At 41.1% G+C, this 17,858-nt stretch overlaps 1 protein-coding gene across 5 annotated transcripts in view; it reads right to left on the reverse strand.

Annotated features, from left to right (window-relative positions):
- The window catches only part of ntng2b (netrin g2b), a 140,000-nt gene that overhangs the window by 93,310 nt on the left and 28,832 nt on the right, over window positions 1-17,858 (reverse strand). For all 5 annotated transcript variants that reach the window (XR_015847103.1, XR_015847104.1, XM_088320072.1 and 2 more), the window contains exon 3: window positions 14,916-15,559. Coding sequence is in view for 3 of the 5 variants with exons in the window: in XM_088320072.1 (XP_088176198.1) it covers window positions 14,916-15,559 (644 nt within the window). In the remaining 2 variants the exon portion in view is untranslated. The remainder of the gene's footprint in view (window positions 1-14,915; window positions 15,560-17,858) is intronic.

The raw sequence follows: 17,858 nt of genomic DNA on the forward strand, positions 1-17,858 counted from the left end.
TTCGAGAGCGTTCTCCATTTGGGCTTCGGTGCTGTGGAATGCTCTTCCCCCTGAGATTTGATCTGCAACCTCAGTGGAACTGATTAAATCCAGGCCTAAAACACACTTATATTCTATAGCTTATGAATGACCTGTTTCATGTTGACGATGTCTGTGTATTGCAACTTCCATTGCAGCCTGGTCATCCTGAATACCATGTGCGGTCCCTTCTCAAGGTTTTCTTATTTTCCTCATGCTGAGATTTTGAGTTTTTCCTTGCCTCTCATGTTGGTTTTAGATCAGGGGATGTGGTAATAATAGTCTGAAGCCTGTAATAGTCTGCGGTCAGTGCAGCCATTTGAGACTCCTTGTGATTAAAGGCTATAGAAATAAACATGACTTGACTTGATTTGAAAGGAGAAGCCCTCCAATCATGTTATACTTTTGTATAATTACAATAAAGACTATTTATTCAACAGCAATTCTGTTTTCACATGTAGATCTATAGTTATTTTTTTACTTTCGTAGACTCTCAGTCTAGAAGGACATCATCTCAAGGTAAGTTCGCATGTCACTATGTTAAAGTTCTCCCCATTAACAAAAGAAGCACAGAAATGCAGTTTTCTTGTAAAATCCCAAAACGTATCGAAATTGCAATATAGATTGCAATTAGGTATTCTTCCAAAAGTATGCAGCCCTATCATCCATCATTTTATTAGTTTAAAAATGGGGCCATAAACCAAAGAAGCACTTTGTCCTTAAAAATCTAGTGCAGCACTCTAAGAGAGAGAGGCAGGCAGACAGACAAATTAGAACATCCACAGGTGGATTAAAAAAAAATAAGGCAGTGAGGGAGGAGCCCGGCCCAACCTGACCCGAATGTAAAGATTGAAATTTTAGGTTTAACCTGTCAGGCTCGGGCCGAAGATCTTACCTTTGATGTATACCTTCTAATCGTATCACCATTTGAATGTTTTGTCTATACAAGAAAACTTCAGAGTAAAACACTCAATCTTATTAGATTTTAAAATTGCACCCTATTCCTGTACTTGTACTTTCTTCTTGAATTTTATTGATTTCATTTTTTATTTCTGATCCTTACTTATAAACAAGTAGAGTAAAAATGTATGACGAAAGTGGCTGTATAAAAGGACCTGGATAAACTGACACTGTACGATAGCTTCTCTTCTTCGCTGAATTTGAGCAAAGGCATCAATATTGGACTGTATCAAGCCCTTCCACAGAAAACGCAAAACCTGTGCTATTTACAGGAACGCATCTGGTTCGATGCAACAAAATATTTCATCTTGGATGGCGCCACCAAAAGACTCTGGCGGCACCTGCCACGGCAAATAACAGCACCTGCTTTGCCATGAGTGAAGCCATAAGAACGGCTTTAGCCTTCGCATCACAAACTTCTGACGAACGGCAAAATGTTCTTTGGCCGTCTGCTGACTGCAACCGGTATGCATAACTGAAACCTTTCGGCACATTAGCTTTGACACGAAAACCTCGCACGCTGAAGCAGGCATGGAATGAATGTGAAGAAACACTGAATAGCATTAGCATTTAAATGTAGGACTGATTTTCACGATTGGAAGATTAATTGAGGTAATAAACCGGAGTTGAATAAAAAGGGTTATTAGAAGATTGACGAGATTGGCGGTTTCTATAAACAGGGTTTGAACACCTTTTTCATGGCTAAACTCAAGCAGTTTTTAAAGATTTTTCAATTTTTCATGTATTTTGCAGACCCACAAAAACATTGTTTGCGATTTTTGATCTTGCGTGTGATTTTCACATCTTGAGTAAAATTGGAAAACATATTTGTGGATCGGAACTACACGTGCCAATATTTTTGGGACAAATCTCTCCCCATATAGGTGTTAGGTAAAAATGTAGTTTACATTTTCAGTCACAGGATGTTTTAACCGTTCAAATTTACGACTGGGAAACAGTCCTATTTTTTGCAAGGCCGTTAATAAATTTCCATAAGAGATACAATATGCTTCCACTATTACACATTTCACAACATTCACCTGTCTAGGGGGCGATGACGCATTATAGGACAATACAAACCAATACCAGCTGCAGTTAATAACAAGGGAATACATGCAAAGGCAACACCAGAGAGCAGTTTTGGGGTCAATTTTAAGCAGATTTGTGGTGGACATGGCAGCATTTTCAAGCATTTCACTCAAAATACAATCTTTAAAAACACTAAAATTCAAGCTGTTTTAAGTACTTCAAGCACCTGTCCGAACCCTGTAGAAAGTAGGATTGCTACAGAGCGTGCAAATGGCATCATAAAGTTAAGGAAATAGATACAGCATACAGTAACTGTTCGGCCCTTGAGAAACAAATATAGTGATCTTCTAGTGACCTCTTGTGATTAATATGTTAATCATTTTGGGCTGAAAGGTAGAAGCGCAAAACATCTATGTCAGCTTAAACACCAACTTTCAAACGCTCATTGCAAATTCTCTTTTGTTACTTTGTACAATAAGTATGAAATGTATTGTGATTACTTCAACAAAGATTTTTGTTTACGATAACATTTTATACAAAATTACATACTCTTGTTTGAATTGTTGTTAAATGACACCGCATATGGAAACTGTTCTGTCTATGAGAAACATATAGTGTTACCTTGAGGTTAACATGTTAATTGTTGCGAAAATTCATTCCAGTGGTGAAATAGGATGTCATAATGTTTATTTATGTTCTATGAAATAAATTATTTTATTTGAATGAATTTGTTTATTCATTTATTATGCGACTCTACCTCTTACTGTACAGTAGTTTTAATTCCATGTTACTCGGGAAGTAGAGTTCTCATCTTGGGACTGAGAGGTCGCAAGTTCGATTATCGGCTCCTCCAAGTTAAACGCCGAGGGGTTCTTGGGCAAGACACGGTGAACCCCTAATGACACTGAAGAAGGCGCCTTGCACGGCTAATGGGTACTTGTAAAGTCCTCTGGGAGGTCTTCAGTGACCTAAAAAGTGCTGTATAAATGCGGTCCATTTACCAGTTATGGTCCAGAGGCCCTAATGTATGAAATGAAAAGTGTATCACAAAAGCCTACTTTTTGGGGGTGTGCCTCATAGTGCGGAAAATACGGTAATCTAAAACAGACCAACGCAGATGTTTGGTGCTGAGTTGTATCATGTTTTTTATAAGATTTGATCTACGATGGATGGTCTGAATACATTTATTTTTTTAACTAAACCTTGAATTAATAAAAACTTTTCAATAAAAACAGGATAAAAACAATGAGTCAACAACAAAATAATGTGACATAACATGTTCGAAAAGGGATAGTCAGAAGCGGATGCCTTTTTTCCCTACCCCTTTATCTTCCCTATTAAATGTATTTTACAAATCCTCTTCTCCTCTTGAGTCTAATATAACAAAATCTCATGGATATACTTATCACATAGGTCAGATATCAATAATTATAATAATTACAATAATCACATACAGTGGAATCTCGGTTCTCGACCATAATCCGTTCTAGAACCCTGTTCGAAAACCGATTTGTTCGATCACCGAAATCATTTTTCCCATTAAAAATAATGTAAATCGTTTTAATCCGTTCCAACACCCTGAATGTTTACCTTGAATGTTTAATGTAAACATAAAGCTAACCCAGGCTGATCGTACGTCCGCGTTTTCGTACGAAAGATTACGCTAACATGAACGTGTAAAAATGAATAAATCAGGTCGTTTACAAGTCATTTAGCACCCGGGTCTCCACAAGTGGTGAGCGGTCCATTGGAAAGGGGCTCCGTTCCAACACCCTCAATGTTGGGCTCCGTTCCAACACCCTAAATGTTTAACGTTAACCTAAAGCTAACCCAGGCTATTCAAACGTTCGCGTTATGGTAATCTTATGAATAGGATTTCTTACCTTTGAGGTGGTCAGCAGAAGGCGCTCGCACACCTCCTTCATATTTGGCTATTATTTATTTCTTAAATGCAATAGTTGTACGCACTACTTTTCTTTTTTCACCTGTAGCAACTTTGCCGCTTGCACTGACTTTCTTCGGAGGCATAATAAGGGGCTAAAACACCCGTACGCCGCTCAGCATCGCACCCTAGCGTACGCACTCACGCATTACCGGCGTTCTAACTCCGATTTTTTGACCGAACAGCGAAGCAAGAATTTCTCGAAATTTTTGGTCGGACACCGATTTGTTCGAACTGAGAGGCGTTCGAAAACCGAGGTTCCACTGTATTTTATACACTAATCTTCGTAATACCCATCCCTCAACGTCATAATGCCACTAGTTACCAAACATCACTGCGGCACCAACGATAATAACAACAATAAAAATAAAAATAATATTTATAATAACAGTTATGATATAATAATAGCAACAATAACAACAAAGTTAACCATAGTTTCAAACGCAGTGTTTCCAATCTCACTCATATCCCATTTTCTTCATCCCTGTATTTCGCCAGGTTTTTTTGTATTTAAATTTGAACACATAAATAGTTGGACATTGTCTGATCTCATCTTGTAAATTATTCCAAAGTTTGACTCAAAACAGACAAGACCAGATCAGACAAATCATTGTCATAGTCCAATAGGACGGCTCCTGCCTCGGATGGAGCGGAAATGGCTCTATTCTTGACCGTCTGTTTATCAATATTACCTGGCGTCCTTTATGTATCAAGCAGTTAAATCAAAGTAAAAAGTCAGCGGGTAACCGACACGATATGCTGCGGGGGCAAAGCGGGCAAAAGAAAAACGATCCTGACTTCCTGGTCATCGGGCTGAATCTCCTTGCCTCCGTCTTTGCCCTAATCCACTTAGTCGGCTCTTCCTGAGCTTAAAGCCTTCACTTGATTCCATTATAAAGACCCAGCGCATGACCCGCTTCTTATTTCATTAAAACGCTCCAATCTTAGACTCTGCGTCTAATCTATAATGTAGACAAGAGGCATACGGACAGTAGGGACGTCGCTTTTGGACTGATGGACGGGACAGCGGGACAAGACGGAAGTAGAACTCGAGAGCACCGCTTTTGACTGGGCGAATGCGATTGTGCTGATTCGTCTTTTCCTTTGATGGCTTTCGTTCTGAGTGATATGGAAATAGAGCGGTCGAAGGGAAGGCATCCTCCAAGCCTCAACACCTCGGACCCTTGTTGTTGTTAAATAACCTTGAGTGAGAAAATCGTTGCGGAATATTCTATCGATTGTCCTCCGATTAGTCCTTTAGCACTTGTGATGGCGTCTGACCTTCTCTGACTCGGGCTGCCTTTCACCTGAAATGCCCTTTCACGCCACCTCTATCCTGCTTAGTGGTGGTGTAAATCTAAATTCAAAAGCCCCCCCAGCACATCAAAGCTAAAGTCCTATCTGGTGGCGCGGTTATTGATATGACAGCACTATTAAGCGCTGAGCACCTGGCTTTGCCCCTCACCTGCGCCAGCAATTCGCCATGCAGCGTCAGATACAAAAGGTACAACCCTGGCCAGCTCCTTTAATCAAATAACCCCAACTGACCATCCTAAGGCAGGGGGGTGAAAGTCAAATAGGGGGGAAAAATCGAAAATGTAACCGAAAGTCGAGAGCTAGACTGATTGTTGACAATGAAAGAAGCTGCAAATACTATTTGCAAATGAGCTTGTTGCAGCTCGTGACAATGTTCCCTCTAATTTTCCACGGGTCTGAGCATTCACACAAAGTCGGTGGGCAACGCTTGAAACAACAGTGAGCAACCATAACCCCAAGTGGGGCAAGATAATTAATTATCAAACATGTCCAAAACTTGACATCAAGTTACATTTTGCTGAGTTTCCGGCAGTGCAAAATTATTTTTCTCTTTTAAATGAATTGACTCATGTACTATTGCAAAGGTTGTACGGCCTACAAACGTCGTTTGTTCTTACAATTCTTTCACAAGATATTTATTTCTTTTTATTTCCTGACATATTTTGTCGCATAATATTAACATTTTTGGGGGCTTATTTAGTCGGTTGTAAGATACAGAACTGTACTTAATCACATTTTTTTTTTAGCGGAAGTACAATGTTGGCAACAAGATTGACTTGCTATAATTGGAAATTTTATTGTTTTTTTCTACTTTTTTTTAAATTCCTTTAAAAAAAATCTCATTGTGTTTATTTTTTCCGAGCTGTTACTTTTTTCTTTTTGTTATCTATTTACTTTTTATCTACATTTCTTTTGTTTCTTTTTTTCTGGCTTTTTTCTAAAATTTTTCCTTCTTTTTTTCTCTTCCTTTTGTTTCTTTTTTTTCCCAGCTTTTCACTCCTTTTTCATTTTGGTATTTTTTTCTTTTTTGTTCTATTCCCCCATTCCTTAAGTCATTTTGTGCATATTTTTGCATAATATTTGGTCATGTTGGGATTAAAGAAGCAAAAAACAACCTGGAGAGCCGTTTAGGACCCGAAAGAGCCGGTTCCTTTTAGTGAGCCGAGCCGAAAAAGCCGGTTCTCGACAAACTCTACTGACTTTACTTTTCAACTTCGTTCGACATTGACTTCAAAATACTGCATTTAGGACACAACGTCAGGGGAACCCGTGTATTTTTACCTTCATGCACTGTAACTTTGACTTAAGTCGCTTCTAAATTAGTAATTTTGAGCCCTCATTTTTGTGCCCTGGCTAGATTTTCTTATGCGCCGAGCATGTGCGAGCAGTGCGCAATTGTGCACGCGCGCAGTTTAGAGGGAACACTGCTCGTGACCCATAAAGCGATGTTAGACGATACTAAAGCTAGTAGCTAACCCCTAAAGCTAAAAATGTGCTCAGTTCAGACTGGTGACAGGCAACGTTTAGAGAAAATTTATATTTGAAATAATGAAAGGAATGAAAAAATTGTAGGAAGGCAATGAATGAAAGAAATAAAGGAAGACTTTGAAGGAAGGAAATGAAGGAAAGGAAGCAAAGGAAAGATGGAATTAAAGAAAGAAGGAAGGAAAGATGGAGGGAAGGAAGGAAGGAAAAAGGCAAAGATAGAAGGATGGAATAATTGGAATTAAAAAGGAGGGAAGGAAGGAAGGGAGAAAGGAAGGAAGGAAGGATGGTATTAAGGAAGGAAAAAAAGAAAGAAGGAAACAAGAAAAGTAGTAGGTAGGAATAAATAAAAGAAGTAGGTAGGAAGGCATGGAGGACAGAAGCAGGGGAAGAAGGAAAGAAAGCAAGATATATATAAAACGACGAAAAAAGGAAAGCAAGAAATAAAGAAGGAAGGAAGAAAGGAATTAAGTAAAGGGAGGAAAATTACAGGAAATCGAGCAGTTAGCCGAAAATACACTGTATCAGGGACGAATGTTAGAATGGAAATAGTTAAAAGTTGTCCTGAAAGATAAATAAAACCAAAAATGCAAGGGGAGGGAAGGAACTTTTCGGTGTACCTGATGATGAATTGGACTTTGAACGACATTGAATAAATATTGTCAATTTAATTCTGGCATGTGTTAATAGATTACATTGTCAATAAATAATGCATTTATTTTTATTTTTAGCAACAAATTTGTACAGATTTAATCAAATGTTAGGGCTGCATGTTATACAGGAGTGTGTGTTATAGACAATAGATAATAGAAATAAAATTTAATTTTCAACTTTTTAAGGACTCCTCAAACGGTCCACCGCAGCTTTAAAGTGAAGCTAACTGAAAACCCAAAGGTTAGCAAAACAAGGAAAAATTTCTCCTGTACAATATAAAACCCCGATCAGGTGACGACTTCTCAAAAACCGGCAAGTCTGGGCACCGGGAAGGTGAAAAGTAGCGCTGTAATCACTTTTAACGGCCAACTGGGGAAAGTTGATTCTCGAGAAGCTGCAGTGCGTAGAATCGAGTGACCACAGCCTCCTTTGCGCTGATAGCGGCGCCGTATCTCATTAACGCCCCGACCTGTAGCATACTGCCGCCCGTCTTCCATCGTATAAAAAAACCATTTTTGCCACGGCCGGTCTCGCTCCAGCGGCCACTGCGCCGAATATTCATTATTCAAATTGGAGGCATTGGGAAGCCCAAAGTGTTACGAGGGCCAGATGAGATGAGATGAAATAGCTTAGCCTTTTGTCCGGGGAACATTGACTAATCGTCTCGCCTCTCCCCCACCCCAAAAAATCAATTTCACAGTCGTAAGCAGCAGGCGGCCCTCATTGTACTGTAGTGCTAAGGACCACCGCCACCCCCCCCTATGAGCGTACGCCCCTCGTTTCCCAATTCCCGCAGCACGATCATCTAATACTCCCAGCAGCCGCCCGGAATAACTTATTGATAGGCGATTACGTTACGGGTGGAAGGGACGGAAGAGCGACCGGGTTCTGGTTATATTTGGAACGCTGTTACATGATCCAGCCTACCCGGGCGCGACACATCACCTGCCGCCACCGGAGCGCCACCGGAGCGCCTCCACGCACCAACAGTTATATTATCAAAGACGTTTTACGGTTGAGTAAGCGGAAGATTTCATCTATCCCGTCATCCATTTTCTTCAACGTTTATCCTGTCCAGGGTCACATGGAGCTGGTGTCTATCCCTGGTGATGGACTGTAACCTGGATCGGTGGACCTTCAAAACAAGAGACTAAAATGTAGTCTTTAGTTACCTGAAAAACGATTAAAGTAATACTATCGAGTCAAGATTTTTTGGTTGTCGTTCAAATTTTTTAATCGGTAGGTGGTTTCAAGGGGAGAAAAGCAGTGTATTAAAGGGGCCGGGAACCCTTTGGACTCAAAGTGCAAAATACTTTGATTTTGAGAAAGAGCCACACCATACATTTTGAGACAAAATTCAACAAAACTGCTAAACCAGCCCTCCAGACAAAAATGTATTCTTCTTATTTCACTGTTTGACATTTGATGATTTGATAAAATTGATAAAATCTGAATACAGACGTTACCCTACTAACGATCCGGACGATCTTTCATAAGTTCAATTTGTTCGTAAGTTCGTACTTCAGTGCTATCAGTGCTATATTTTGTATGTTTAAGGTTTATATAAGCATGTTTAAAGCTTGTATAAGTAACCTGCATGGTTTTGTACTAAAAAAATAAATGTTTGATAAAATAATATGCTCTATAACATTTCATAGCAGGCTGAATGATAAAGCCTAGTACTGAAAAACAAAGCTACACATTAGGCGTTGATATTCTGTGGTCTCTTTGAGACTCTGTGATTAAGGGCGTCACTAATAAACATGACTTGACTATAAAGATAAATAAATAAATTTAACTCACTCATGGAAGAGTTAGGCAACACCCTCCTCTAAGGTAAAAAGTGCACGAAAAAAAAGCAATCCAACCATTTTCTCAACCGCATCAATCTTTCTTATTACACTTCTGTTTCAAGAGAAACAGCTAGGCTCTTCTTTACACTTTACACCAACCGTTTTGAATGGATGTACAAGATATTAAACAATAAAGATGTCAAAGTTCTTTGCAAGCTAAAGATACAGTGCAGTGTGCTCAAACTCGGGGTGACCTCTCACAGCCAAGCGGCGGGAAGAAGCACTACAGTACTGTCCTCTACTCGGAAAAAGGTGCACACAATACAAAATCTAACTCACAGCAATGTCCGGATATTTTTTCGACATCCCGAAAAAAAATGTTTGTACCTACCTATTGTATTAGCGTAAGTCAAATGGTCGTAAGTAGGGGAGCGTCTGTAATGCTAGAGCCTGTGTTGCAAATGTCAACAAATATACTCTTTTAAACTTGTCTAACCTCTCGCAATTACTTAAGATCGTTGAGGTCCATTTCAACCTTAACTTATTTTAATAGGGCAGCACAGCGGCTGAGTGGTTAAAATGTCCGCGGCACAGTTCTGAGATCTTGGGATAAAATACAATCTTCCTGTGTGAGTTTGCATGTTCTCCCCGTGCTTGCGTGGGTTTCCTTCAGGCACTCCAGTTTCCTCCCACATTCTAAAAACCTGCATGTCAGGTTAATTGGCCGGTTCAAATTGTCCCTAGGTGTGAATGAGCAAGTGAGTTGTCTGTTTTTGTGTGCCCTGCGACAGGCTGGCAACCTGTCCAGGGTGTCCCCTGCCCACTGCCCGAAGATAGCTGGGAAGGGCTCCAGCGCCCCCGCGACCCTACTGGGAATGAGTTGTGAAGATAATGGAAAGATAGATGGTTTGTTGTATCCCCAGGCTTTAGTGAACCTACAGCTACTTACCGATGCTCTGGCTTTTAAATGGTAACGCCCCAGCCCCTGACTCAGCCGTATACCTTCATGTCCCTTCACCCTCTCTCTGACTCTGTGCTGAGACTGAAAAGTAGCAATGATCAATACCTGCAGGCCTTTTAACACCATGCCAGAGGCTTGTTTGTGTATGTTTGCTGTGTCAGCATCCACCCACAACTTCATTAAATACCACCCGCCTGTCGTACACATGTGCAAAAGAAGCGCCCCCTAACTCCCAACTGTCACTCATTTTCACTTTACCTAGACCAGGGGTGTCAGCTCGGGGGTCACAGTGTAGAAAAAAATAATCTCAGGGGCCAGACTAGTCGATTCAAGAAAAAGAAAAAAAAAGATGGTAAGATGGTAGAGGAGAGAAGAGGAGAGGAGAGAAGAGGAGAAAAGAAGATAAAAAAGAGAAGAAAAGAATAAAAGAAGAGAATAGAAGAGATGAGAGTGACAGAGAAACAGAGACAACGTGTAGGAGAGAAAGGGAGGGAAAAGAGAGGGAATGAGAGAAAGAAAGGGCAGAGAAAGAGAGAGCGAAAGAGAGAGTGACAGAGATAGAATAAAGAGAAAGACAGAGTAAGAGAGAAAAGAGGTAGATAAAAAAGGGATCAAGACAAAAAAGAGAGATAACAGGGGAAGAGAGATGAAGAGAGAGAAGAAAAAGAAGTAGAGGTACAGAGAGAGAGAAAGAGACAGAGAGACAGAGATAGAGAGAGACAGAAAGACAAAGAGTAAAAAGAGATAAAAAAAGAAAAGAGAAAAAAAGAGTGAGTATGAAAGAGCCAGAAAGAAAGAAAGAATGAAAGAAAGATGGAAGGAAAGAAAGAGAGAAAGAAAGAAAGAAAGAGAGAGAAAGAGAGAGAAAGAGAGAGAAAGAGAGAGAAAGAGAGAAAGAGAAATGTAGCGACCGTGCATTTGTGAGTGCTACCTGTCTTTGGCAAGATCCAGTGGGCATATTTAAAACCGCAGCTCATTTCTCTCTTGCACTTCTCTCAGCGCAGTCTCGCGGGACGGATTGAATCTGTTGGCAGTGCTAGTCTGCATGTTTGATACCCCTGCCCTAGACCCTCAAAGCACCCAAGTCGGCAATAACCCGTTCTCCGACTCCAGGCCCGTCCCAACTAGGCTTTTAAATACCATTCAAATGTCAGGCCGCCATATTGATTGGAATAATAATTGTGAAAGGGCGGAGCCACGCGCCATGGTTGCTAAGCGGCGGTGTGACGGCCTTAAGCATCCTTCACTGTCACAAAGTTGCCATGTAAGAGCTCCTCCCGACTTGCTCCCTCGGCGTTTGTGTTGCGTCCGACTACGGAGGCCGCCTCTTTCGTGTCCTTAATCATCGTCCTGTCTGGACGGCCGAGGGGACGCGTATGAAGAGCGATGGGAGCATTGTGAAAACGCCTCGTGCATGCCTGTCACATTTGAGAATGTGTTGATCACCCGGTACACAATAAGACCTGAAGTACAGCTTCTTTCCAACGCTCTCATCGTTTGGTGGATGCAATAATCCATTGCTAAAACCTGCCTCATAACTAGTGGCACTGCAACTAACGACTACAGTACTTCATAATTGACTAGTCACAAACTATTGTATAATTTGTCCACTGCAGAAAAGGGGAATGCATTTAGATATGACCACCATCTTTCATAGTCAGGTAGGTTACCCTAGATGTGCAAAACTGCAAAAGGAAGCTGACTCTGCACTTGTTTTTTCCTGATTCAACATTTTTTCCTAGAAAGACATTCCACTCTCCTAGAACAGAACAACCTTGAATATCCGCACCATATTTTGTACGGAGGCTGGTAGGTTACCCTAGATGTAAATATTGCCCACAAAAATATAATTAATGATTATTTGACAGAAAACAGTCCACTCTTACATGACAGAACGATATTCAATATCATCTTTATCAGGCAGTTAGGTGTTACCCAAGACGTGCAAAAATGCAAAAAGAAGCTGAACATGCGTTTTTGGTTTTGTTGACTCAGCATTTTCTCCCAGAAAGACCTTCCACTCCCCTAGGCCAAAACGACATTCAACATCCACGACATATTTACAGGCAGTCACGTAGGTTACCCTAGATGTAAATATTGCCCCAGAAAAGGCTGACTCACCACTTTTGGTTTTGTTGACTCAGCATTTTTTGCCAGAAAGACCTTCCACTCTCGTGGGCCAGAATGACATTCAATATCCACGACATATTTGCAGGCAGTCACGTAGGTTACCCTAGATGTAAATATTGCCCACAAAAAGGCTGATTCACCACTTTTGGTTTTGTTGATTCAGCATTTTTTGCCAGAGAGACATTCCACCCTCACTTGCCAGAACGAAATTCAGTATCACCATCATCGTTTCAGGCAGGCAGGTAGTTTGCCCTAGATCTAGAAAATGCCCCAAAAAAGCTTAATCAGCACTTTTGGTTTTGTTGCTGAGCATTTTTTGCCAGAGGGAAATTCCACTCTTCCAGGCAAAAACAACATTGAATATGAAAACCATTATTCAGTTTGTCAACTAGTTTGCCTCAGAAACTGACTTGGCATTTTTTGTATTGCTGTCTAGGGAACTTTTTTCAGAAAGACATTAAACTCTTCAAGGCAGAATATGTTTGGCCAGGATTCTAATGTTTTGCGAGCATTCAAGTAGGAAACTCTAGAGCTTGATGACCCTGCCAAAAAGGTAAATATCACCCAAAAATTGTTTCAAATTTCAACGTGGGTGATGATTTCGTAGCGCACAGCCGTTCTAGTTTCAAGTACGTTTGTCTGGCACAGGCTAACTAATGCTCAAGCTATTTTATAGTGAAATATATACGTATAAAATGTACAATTTATGTCATCAAAACCCTAACATTTTCTCTTTTTTGAAGCATTGTGAGTTTGACTGAAATCAATCGACTGACTCGATCTTTCCCTACCTGAGCGACACATCGACGGTCACCTGCCATTCCCAGCGAATGAGGCGAGGATCGAACTAACAATTAGAGACACTACTGAGCGTCTTCTCACTCGGTGTGTCACCGGATTCGGCGAGACATCAAGACAACTGATTGTGATACTTCTACTGTGATCGCTCAAGTGCCAGAAAACATCCGTAAATTATTCATTCGGAAAGAGGGAAATTATAACTTAATGGGCTGTAGTGAATTCATAATCCCAAAGGTGAGAACCACCAGGAAAAGTATGTGTGTGTCTGTAGTCAAGCTTTGGAACGGATTGCAAGACGAGATCAAACGGTGTTCAACTATTCACTTGTTCAGGTTTAGATACAAAAGGACATTCCTGGCAGAAGACAGAGATGAGGAGGGTGGGGTATGAGTGGTGCGGGAGATTGGGAATAGTGTGTCTAGTTAACTTTGTGTTATTGTTGCTATTCTTATATCAAAACTGTTATAATTAATAGCATTACATTTGTTGTTATATCAAGAAGCATTTGCTTCTTACTACCCCTTTTCGAACATATTATGTAACGTTATTTTGTTGTTGAGTTATTGTTTTTGTTCTGTTTTTTTTATTTTGATGTTCGAATAAAGTTTTCATTCATTCGTTCATCCTTGTCTCGAGCGTCTGCTTCGAGCGTAACTTCAATACCTTCCAATACCTTCCAATATGAGGTAATCCGTTACCTCATGGTTTTTTTTCTCCCGACATGTATGGAATTCGAAGGTGGGCAACCCAGGTCTCGAGGGCCGCATGTCCTGCATGGTTTTGGAAGGTTTTCTCTTCTTCAACTCAGGTGATTCTGATCACCAGGATCGTTTAGAAGACAGGGCTATCACCACCCTAAATAAGCGCACAAAAACTGCGACTTAACTCGGAATTATTGATCCAGCTAATGTTATTACCCTACTTTTCATTTACGTTGCACTATTCTTTCATCGCTATGTTATTAGAAATTGGTCACATCCTTTGTCACCCACAAGAAGAAATCTCTCGCTAGATAGTCAACCCAGTCGCTCTTGCCGGCCGGAAGAAAGATGGACAACTAAAAACACGGCTAGAGACAGTGGAAGCAGATATGGAGCGCGCCTCCGGACCCCAAACTTATGGCATTCGATGCCGGAATCAGGAATAGCTGGAGTTTGCCGAGGTCGCACCTGCTGATAGGCGAGGCTGTGTCGCCCTCATTCGGGACATGGTGAATGCTCAACCGGCCCTGGGTTAACAAGTACAAGTCTCTAAGCACTATGTTGAAAATATTTTTGCCTATTCGTTCTGACAGTCCTTATCCTATTTTTCTATTCTATTCTATTCTATTCTATTCATACTACTGAAAAACAAAGCTACACTTTAGGCGTTGACATTCTGTGGTCCGTGAAGCCCTTTGAGACCTGTTATTAAGGGCTATAGAAATAAACATGACTTGACTTGACTATTCTATTCTATTCTATTCTAAGCTCTTGCCAGGTTTCTAACGGGCTGGTAATTCTTATCACCTGATATGAAGAAGGAACACTTCCAAAAACATGCAAGACACGGGCCCTCTGCAACCAGTTTTCCCAGATCTGATCTAATTGATTATTGTAGGACCAAAACATTGGAACTGAAATTCAATCCATCCTATTTTAATCCTACTTAACTCATCAATGTAAATCTTGTTTTTCTCTTCCCAGACACTGTAGCACTATCACGTGGACTTTGATGCAGGACTGGTGTTATTTTTAGGAAAGGTTCCATCCGCAAACCAAAATAAGCATTTTTTAAAAGCCGCTTCATCTTTGCCTGGATGAGAAAAAAATAATCAGAGACTCACCTGGCAGGCACCTCGATGTTGGAGATGGCGTAGAAGTACTTGAGCAGGTTGTCCCGTTGCACATACGTCCCTCCCAGGGCGGGCCTGAGGAGCCTCAGCCTGAGGTTGGTGAAGGTGAAGAAGTCCCTTAGACCCTTCATGCTCTCCATGCGCGTGTACAGGCCGTCCATGTTGTGCAGCCGCGGGCCGGCAAAGACGGCAAAGCGCGCCCGTACTTCCAACGTAACATTCTTGTTGCTCTTGGAGCCCACCCAGCGCGAGTACTGCTCGGTACAAATGACGCGGGTGATGTTGGCAGGCGTTAGGTCGCGTACGCGTTTTGCCGGCATGTTAAAGGTGTCCAGGCAATCATCGGCGTAGTACTGGAACGCATGCCAAGAGCGACCGTGGTCCATGGACTTGTCCAAGACCATGACGGTAGGCCTGCCGTACTCAAAGGTGATGTGGATGTCGTCTGTAAGCTCCAGACTTTTGTTCCATGACATGGAGATGTTGGCCAGCAGGGGTTCCGGGTGGCGCCTCCAAGTGACCGTCTGCCAGTAAGTCAGAAGACCATTGCGTTCGCGGTCCTGCATCAGCTGAGGAGGATGCGCCAAATCGGGATTGGAGGCATCGCATTCGTCACTGCACAAGTATGGGTTTTCCTACAAGAAGGTTAGATTGAGAAGACAATAGGTTACTCTTCTAGTATTTTGTTATTTCAATCAGAGCAAAATTGTGCGTCTTAAAAATGATTGACAATTTTCTTAAAAGGGACACTATTTGACCACTAGATGTCGCTGTACTGTGTTGTGCAGATATGTCAAACTAAGTTTGGCTCTGGGGCTGGATCCAGACTTTACGTTCTCAGGCAGTCCGGATCAGTAAAAGGATGTCAACTCCAAATGTTAAGCTTAGTTTTTCAGTAATATGCTCTTATCATTCAACCTACATTAGTAACCTACCCTAGATATTATAAACATGGATGACAAGGGATCGTTTTAAAACACAATACATTTACATACCTGCCAACACTACCACTTTAGGTATTAGACTACCGGTTTTGGCCTCTTAAAAACGCCTACGGCCTTTTCAAATTCAAACAACAAAAAAAGAGTTGACTTGAGACTAGCATTTTAGTCTACAGCTGACTTTGTGAGTGAATAAACCGCTTCAACGATCGCATCAGATTTTCATTTTGGTAAAAGGTTGGCACTTCCTGTTTTAAACAAGCACATATTGTTGTTTCTTCATATTCCAAAGACAAATTGTGTTTCAAGCGTAAAAACAGAGTGCACGACAAAATATACCACTTTTTAATGTCAAAAGGTTAGCATGTATTCACAAACAATGGAGAAATGTTTGCTTCATGTTTGGCATTGAATGTGTTAACTGGCTTATTTTATCCATCCATCCATCTATCCAATATCTGCACCGCTTATCCTCAGTAGGGTCGCGGGGGTGCTGGAGCCCATCCCAGCTATCTTCGGGCAGTGGGCAGGGTACAGCCTGAACTGGTTGCCATCCAGTCGCCGGGCACACAGAGACAGACAATTCTAGGGCCAATTTGGACTGGCGAATTTACCTGACATGGATGTTTTTGGAATGTGGGAGGAAACCGGAGTGCCCAGAGGATACCCACATAAGCACAGGGAGAACATGCAAACCCCACACAGGAGGTTCGATCTCATGACCTCAGAACTGTGCCGCACATGCACTAACCACGGCCACTAACCCTTATGACTTTTTGGGGGGGAGAGTTATTATTTACTTTTACCAAAACACGGTTAAAAATTCAGTAAAATTAGAAAAATAATACTCATTACAACTATGAACTTGGATGGCACATTTTACGGCCCAAAACTTCTTTGCGTTAGGTAATGGGTACTTTGATAAAGTCACAACGGGTAACAGTCATGAAACATGTTCAATTTGAGGTTTACTGGTAGATCCCTAAACTGGTTACCTGTGTCCCTGAATAGAATAGAATAGAATAGAATAGAATAGAAATCGAATAGTTATTATTGTCATTGATAATATCGTAGTTAACGTTGTTTGCAACACGATTAGACACGGCACATGAGGATAAACAAGATAAACACGTATTGAAGACATAAACGAGAAAAATGAGATTGTCAGGATAAATCAGGAAAATCTTCACAAGGTATAGCTTGGGGAATGGCCTAAGTTTTAAGTGCAATATTCTTTTTTAATGACAGTGCAATTGGAAATAGTGCATTGTAACAAAAGTGCAATGAGAGGTAGTGCAATAACATTCAGCGGCAACAAAATCTGAATACCCATTTTTCTATACAATGCCCATTTTTCAATATAATTGACAAGATATGTATTTTTCAGTTTTGGGAAGAAACTTGGTCTAGAGACCTAAAGAAGGCAAAAGGGTCAAAGAGCCGGTGGCTGGGATTGAGAGGAGTTCTTTATAACAGTGTAAAATAATAGTGTTCAATGAATGAATTGGCTATTGATGACATAAATGAAGATTCTCTCCATCTATTTTTGTAAACAATTCCGATTCAAGACTCATTTCGCGATCGATCACCAACAAAGTAGTAGATCCTCACTTGTGAGGCACTGTACCACCTGAGGAAATCCCTTCCACAGGCCCACTATCGAAAGCATGTCAGCTAAAAAGACTCCATCATCCTTTCACTCCCTTACATCCCTAAAAATCCCGGGTTGCCCCAGTGCGGATTAGCCGGCTTGACATATCCCGAGCCCGGCGGATATTTCTGTAAAATAGATGTAGCTATTCGCTGTAAGCCAGTTGTCTGACATTTTACATCAGCGCAGAAGTTCAATATTTACACAACGAAATCCCCAAAATCCCCGCAGCCGTCTTTCTCTTTTATTCTCTCCCGGCGCTTCATTTGTGCGATAAAAGATGGTATCGCAATGGTAATGATCATTAACCCCCCCGCGGGTGCACTCACAAGGCTGATTATT

The sequence above is a fragment of the Urocampus carinirostris genome, chromosome 16 (genome assembly GCF_059441175.1).
Source record: "Urocampus carinirostris isolate Australia breed hairy pipefish chromosome 16, RoL_Ucar_1.0, whole genome shotgun sequence".
NCBI lineage: Eukaryota > Metazoa > Chordata > Actinopteri > Syngnathiformes > Syngnathidae > Urocampus > Urocampus carinirostris.